The sequence below is a fragment of the Polyodon spathula genome, chromosome 9, assembly GCF_017654505.1.
Source record: "Polyodon spathula isolate WHYD16114869_AA chromosome 9, ASM1765450v1, whole genome shotgun sequence".
Taxonomy (NCBI): domain Eukaryota; kingdom Metazoa; phylum Chordata; class Actinopteri; order Acipenseriformes; family Polyodontidae; genus Polyodon; species Polyodon spathula.
The window spans coordinates 6340633-6347590 of record NC_054542.1 but is presented as its reverse complement, the minus strand read 5'-3'; the positions used below and the strand labels follow the sequence as shown (position 1 = coordinate 6347590).

The 6958-nt window shown below is 35.8% G+C and overlaps 1 protein-coding gene across 1 annotated transcript; it reads right to left on the bottom strand.

The window, feature by feature from the left end:
• Positions 1-3704: 3704 nt before the first annotated feature.
• On the bottom strand, positions 3705-6667 carry LOC121321336 (olfactory receptor 6N1-like). The gene is made up of 2 exons (XM_041260230.1): positions 6383-6667; positions 3705-5125 (listed from the first exon to the last, which is right to left on the bottom strand). The coding sequence occupies exons 1-2, from the start codon at positions 6559-6561 to the stop codon at positions 4168-4170; spliced, it is 1137 nt and encodes a 378-aa protein (XP_041116164.1). The 5' UTR covers positions 6562-6667; the 3' UTR covers positions 3705-4167.
• Between the last annotated feature and the right edge of the window lie 291 nt (positions 6668-6958).

Genomic DNA, 6958 nt, shown 5'->3' with positions numbered 1-6958 from the left:
ACCATAGGAATGAATGGAAGGGACTGTGCACAGAGGCTGAGAGGGATTGGTGGGATGATCTGATAAGGGGTAGGGGTTAAGGGAGGTATAAAAGGGAGGCCACACCTACTTGGGGCGGAGACAGCTTGGAGTAGTGAGAGTGGTTAGACGTGTGATTTTGTGCACCTTTTTATTTCACCGTGGTCACAGCCTACAGCGATCAATAACAGTATTTCAGCCTGTGGTACTTTGTCACTTCAGCTGATTTATTTGTCACTGGGACTGCCAGCTGTTAAAGCACGGTCAGTCAGCACCAAGTTAATTAGCAGTAAATAAACCGTGGATTCGAGAACTGCACCAATGTCTCTGTGTGTCTCATTTTCTGTATGACACTATATTGGTGTTTAGAAGTGGGATTATGGAGCGAGAGGTACAGAAAATGATAGAGAGGATAAGAGCTGAGGTGGAAATGATGCTGCTGTGTCTTCTTTTGGAATTGGAATACTGTTTGAATGTAAATTTAACAGTGCCTCATTAATAAAGATGCAGTTTATTCAATTATTTAAACACTGACAAAGTCCATGAACTATACAGGAGTCACAAACACTTTAATCATCCTTGTCTACGCCTTCTCAAGCTTGTCAAATGAAGGCAGTGAAGTCAAGGTTGTCAGTCAGTGAAGTCAGGAATCCTCTTCAATGTTAAATATGTTTGCAGTGGAGGGACACGATTTCAGGAGCTTTCAGCCAACTACCCATATACTCCAGAAATTCACAAGCCACATTTGCAGCATTTCTAGCACCCAGGACTGCCTAGGAAACCTTCTTATAAATAAGAGAAATAAGTTCTTACTTGTTTACCATATGAAATCATTTATTCCTTATAGAACCTAATGCAAAAACTTGCTCTGCCTACTGTTGTATTTGTGTGTGGAAGTGTGTTTACGCTGCAACCTAGCATACTTCCATTTTCTTATTCTTACTATGATTGGCTGCAAAGACAACAGGGCTAACCAGTGATTGGTTAATGTTTTGTTGGGTGGGTTTTTATTATACACAGTTTCCCTAGTAACTGTAATATTATTTCTGTAATAGAAAATACAAAAAAGGACTCATCATTAATATTTCCAAGCCACAGAGCCCAAATGTTCGAGTTCGAGTCACACAAGGTCGAGTCAGAGTCTTGCGGCCGTGACTCGAGTCCGAGTCACGAAAAATACAACTCGAGTCCGAGAAGTCTGGTGAATAGCAAAGACAATGACAAGTATTAATTACAGTATATCAAATTAAATGTGTTATTCAATAAACTCAGTCCATTATTGCATAATTAACACAATAGCAATCAGATTATAGCAAATATGCTCTTATACAGATTATATTGGTCAAGTAACAATATAGTAACAGAAATAGTCTACCTTGTATACTGGGAACCCTTTTTCCTTATTTATATACTAGCTTACAACCAACTTTAGACTAATTATATGCATGCCCAAAACTAATCAGCAGTTATAACCTTGGGTGATGTTACCCCCCACCCCCTTGTCCTTAACACACACCTTTAATAGCATGCATGACCTTAGTGGTTACACTGAATCAGGGTCATAACCTGCCCAGTATCTAATCATATGCAAAGCCAGAATAACCTAGCTTCATTTCATCAAAACCATTCTTTCCATTACATCAACGAGTTCTTGCTAAACTTATACTGTTTACCACCAAATGTACCAATAACACACTGATCTGCTCCGGTAGAAGAAACATGCACTCCCCCACTCACTCCTGCTCATACAACTTGTTTGAAACATACATGAACCCTTTCTTTATCACAGTGCAAAATACACTCTATTATATTTTGTAGTTTTTAAGCATTTTGTGCACTTTTATTATTTACAAAAATCAAACAAAAACAAAACAAAAACTTCCAGGAGTGCTAAACTAAACTTTTCTTCATTTCTAACTATACTGGATGGCTAAGCTGTTTACTGGTTTAAAACACACACACAGTACAAACTCACCCTGGCTCACTCCAAAGCATTCTGGGGGATTGATTGACATTGTTCCATGAGTCCAAATGAGTCAAATTTGAATAATTGAAGAATCATCACCTTACTGAGACGGAAATACACTTGCTTATCTTCTGTAATCCTGTGGCAATTGTCATACACATATTCACATGACTTCATGAAACAGCACTACAGCCACCAGAGATGTCACTTTTGTCAGAGTTCGATTTGTGCTTTGTTTGAGAAGAGGGATCCTGTTAGCACACGTTTCCTTCACACCGCTCAAAGGGGAATAACGCATTTAAAAGGCAATGAATCAACTAGCTCCGGATATTTTTATTCACTGTATGTGTTAAAACTTGTCTTGGAGCTGTCAAGTTCATTTTTGATGAAATGTGTTTATTAATACAAAATAATAGTTTATATCATGGGTGATAATTTCAAAATGGTATACAGTACCACTTACCATTAAATGAAAATACTATTGATTGTTCAATAGCAGAAGACAGTGTTTTTATTTGTTTTACTTCATTCCCCCAGTTTGCAAATACAGGCACGATTCATTCAAATATATACAGTACAAATCTGTTTGAGATATTGTATGAATAACAGCGAGACCTCTTTAAAAAGCCAATAGAATCTCTGCACTACCGTACCATACAAAAGAAGCCTCTGTAAACAAAAAATAATGATAGCAGATTGGAAAAGTCTGCCTGTAATGCAAAACTACTCAGTTTCATTGTGAAATCAAACTAGAAAACTCAACATATTTTGTGATTTTGTTTCTGTAGTTTCCATAATGTAACCTCTTGTACTAAGCAGCTGACTGCATCTCTAAAACATACGTTCAATTCTCTACTGGTTTAGTTTAGTATACTGGTTTATTTTAGCCTGTTACAGTTGCTGTGTATGCTTGCTGCTTTTGGACAACCCTTAAAAAACATGTTATCCTGTTGAAATGTGAGAATCATTTCCCCTGATTTTCTATAGTGTGCTGTTACTACAGCCTTACTGAAAGATATCTATTGTTTCTTACAGCAAATACCTGAGCCAAAGCTTAACCTGGTTGTCATGGTTACAGCTAATCACTGATCCAATAACACTGTTGCTGCCGGGTATCTATTCAGTTCCTGTGCTCAGGGTTAGATGGTACAGTATGATTATAGCTAGACCATTGGATATGAAGTGATTATGTATCAGGAAGAGTTTTGAAATGGCTGCATATCCTAAATACAAAAAAAACCCCAAACAAACAAACAAAAAAACCACAAAGAACCAAAATATATTCTGTTGTTTCATGCTACCTGATTGGATTTCACTCCTTTAATGCTAACTTTATGTGCACTGCCTAGTAGGTGTTGCTCAATGAGCAGGTTTCACTGAACTGTGTCAGAGGGCTGTGGCATCAAGGAAGCTTACGGATTAAAGAAGCAATGTTGATTTTAATCATCGGAATTGCATTAGCATTGTGTACAAAATAAATGTGCAACAAAAATAATTATATTCTTTATTACATGTTAACATTCCTCTTTGCAATATGTAACACATATTTGTTACTGTAAGGATGTACTTTATATACCAAATACATGCATACATACTATTATACAGTTTATATTTATACAGTTGAGAACATAAAATATGTATTCAATCACATTTAAGCCATGTTATAAAAACAAGATATACAAGGTTGTGCATTAGTGTTAACATTATATACACACATGTAAATCATGTCATGACTTATGGCTTATTTAATACATCTCTTTATTGTTTCTGAGATTATAAAACATGCATATTAACCTGTGCATGAATCTGCTTTGAACGCCTGACTGGAATTACTGTTAATTACAAGATCAGCAATGTATTTGCTTCGTGCTGCTTTGTGCATGTGTAATGAGCTTGTGTTTAACATGGATAGAAACTATTTCAGTTTAAAGTACATTACATTATGCATGCAGTACATTTGATTCCTTTGATACATTTTTCTATATAAAATGTGAAGCTACCCATAGCAATTAGTGACCCTTAATAAATAAACATATCAGTTCATATTAATAAAATCAAGAAGGGTTCAGGAAGAGGTTTACAATGAGATTGAAAAAGTGCATTGGGTCCATTTAACTCACCTGATTCTGTTACTTTCTGTTACTGTTAAAGTTTTGATTTCTAGCAACTACATCTGGAATCTATTAAGTGTGAATTACTTTGTTTCTGCTGCACATTCTTGTGACTTTGTTCCGGATCTTTTGAAGGTTTAAACCATAAATGACAGGATTGAAAATTGGAGGGACGATTAGAAATTCCACTGACAGGAGATTGCGTAAAGCCTGTGGCATATCACTTGAACCGTATCTACTGTACATTATATCAAAAAGCACAGCAACACAGTAGTTGATTACCGTCAACAAATGTGGCAAACAGGTCTGCATACATTTACTCATTGCGATAGTGGATGTCCAACACGCTCTTAGTATTTTCAGGTAGGAAAATAAAATAAAAAGGAAATGTACAAATAATATACATATTATAACATATCCACATACATTGTTAACAATAGTCCCTACACAAGATAATTTCACAATTGACCAGTTATCACAATATAGTTTTTCAATGTGAGAGCCACATAAGGGCAACCTGAAAGTCAATAGAATACTAATAGATAAACAACAGAATGGAAAAATCCAAGAAAACAGTATTAGTTTACCAGTCGTTAAAGGAGTCATGATAGCATGGTACTCCATAGGTCTGCATATTGCCACATACCTATCATATGCCATCACTGTTAAATGTGTTACTTCACACGCACCAAAACTGTAGATGACAAATATTTGAAGTAGGCACCCAGAATACGAGATGACATGCATATCAGAAAGAAAATCAGACAGTAGTTTAGGATAAAAACCACCAGTTCCATACAGTGCATTAACACTCAGATTACAGAGGAAGAAATACATGGGCTCATGGAGTGTCTTTTCAAGAGCTATTATTAAAATTAGAGTTACATTAACACAAATGACAAATAGATAACCTAGGAGAGTGATAGAAAAATAGATATATTTATTTGTGCTTGAGTCATTTAATCCAGAAAGGGTAAACATTGCTGGGTAGGATGAGTTATTTTTCTGCATAGCTTCTCCTTGAAAATACCTGCGAACAAATACATTAAAAAAACACATTAGTACAAAGATTAAAGTGGGGAACATACAGGTGGTATAACTGTGCATTTGATTATCACATCATCTAAAGCGATCAGTTAATAATACTTTAAATAAGACATTAAAAAGGGGGGGGGGGGTGCCTACATTTGTACTACAAATAGTGAAAGTAGAGCATATATTGTCCTCATTCCAATTCATTCCCTTTCTAATTTTGAAATGTACATGATTAAGTATAGTAGTTAAAATGTAACAAAATAATTTTAAAGGAGAGTTCATCTTTAAATGGAAGAAGTTCAACCCAAAATGGAATGCATTTAAAAGACAGAGACTGTAATATGCAAGTGATTACTCAAACAGCTGTGTCCCAACATCAGTCAAAGTTTTGCTGAAGTGTTTGTCCACTATTTACAACATGTGTCCTGTAGTTTATCAAACAGTGTAATGAACTTCATCAGAAACCTGACCCTGTTGGCTGTCAAGCTTGTTTACAATCCCTAAAGGTAGATTTAAATCCTAACCCTTCCTGTCATTGTGTATCTACACAGGCATTCTCCTGCTGCTCTCTGAAGCAGCACTGGATGCTGTCATCAACTGTACAAGCGCTCCCATAATCTAAGCACTCACTCATATAATCTGGGTAAAACTAAACACAGCTTCCGGGGAAGCAGAAATAAAAAAGTAGTTATCGCTTGGTATTATATAGATTATTTCTAATCCAATAAAGAGTTAATATTACACTATTATTGACTATTATCCCTGTTTGTGTTATTATTGTTAAAATATCAACCTTTAAACCAGAAGTTTAAGCTTTGTGAATATACTTGATTTTAATGAATACTAATCTCTATCTCTCTCTCTCTCTCTCTCTCTCTCTCTATCTCTATCTATATATATATATATATATATATATATATATATATATATATATATGCATAGCTGATGCACTACTATTGCACCACGACTAAGTCATTGTAGATAGAAATTGATGTAGTCCTAACTTGCATCTTATTTCATATTGTAATTTAATTTGCTCTTACTGTAAATTATACTGTATTTATATACTGACCATGCATTGTAACCCTGTGCTGCCCTGTAACACCTGTAAGTCACATTGGATAAAGACATCTCCCAAATAAATGAAAAAATAATACAGAAATCAGGGTGCAGGACCCAATAACATATTTACAATAGTACAATAACAAGAGATTCAAGGCACGCATACATTAAAACATTTTTTTCAAATTACCTCTCAGAGAGATCCTCCATAGAAGCTGCTGGTAGAAGCATGCAGTGCTGTGTGGACAGGACTCCTGGGTTTGAAGAAATGTGCTGAGATTTATGTGCTTCCTTTGAGGGGATGGGGAGGGGTGGATGGACTGTCGTCAAAACATCCCGGGAGATGTAGGTGCTTAATGAAGAATCCATTGAAAACAAGAACTATTAGCAAGTCAGTGGCTTTGTTTGCATCACCTGTCAGACCCAGAAGGGAATGTTTGGTGATCACAATCCTGCCCTGCAGAGCACAAGGCAACAGCAGCAAGAAAGATTACAGGCACCTGAGCACAAGCCTTGCATCACGGAGCTCCTGACCACTGATAAATCAGTCTAGTGTAATGTCTCTGCCATGCATGTACAGGCACAATATAGGATAGACTCTTTAGTCATTATGTTGAATGGTTAAACACTTTGTATGAATAATAAAGGATACAGTTTTTGATACATTTTTACCATTGAGTTCCGTGATGTCATTGTGAATATAGCAAATATTAAACAATATAGCCAATATGACATAAGTGAAACTTAAAAAAAAAAAAAAAATGGA

Excerpts from the sequence above, each read along its gene's own strand:
- LOC121321336 (XM_041260230.1), bottom strand. The coding sequence starts at position 6,561 with ATGGATTCTTCATTAAGCACCTACATCTCCCGGGATGTTTTGACGACA. Across the intron at positions 5,126-6,382 it reads ATGGAGGATCTCTCTGAGAG|GTATTTTCAAGGAGAAGCTA; the intron begins GTAATTTGAAAA and ends ATTTGTTCGCAG.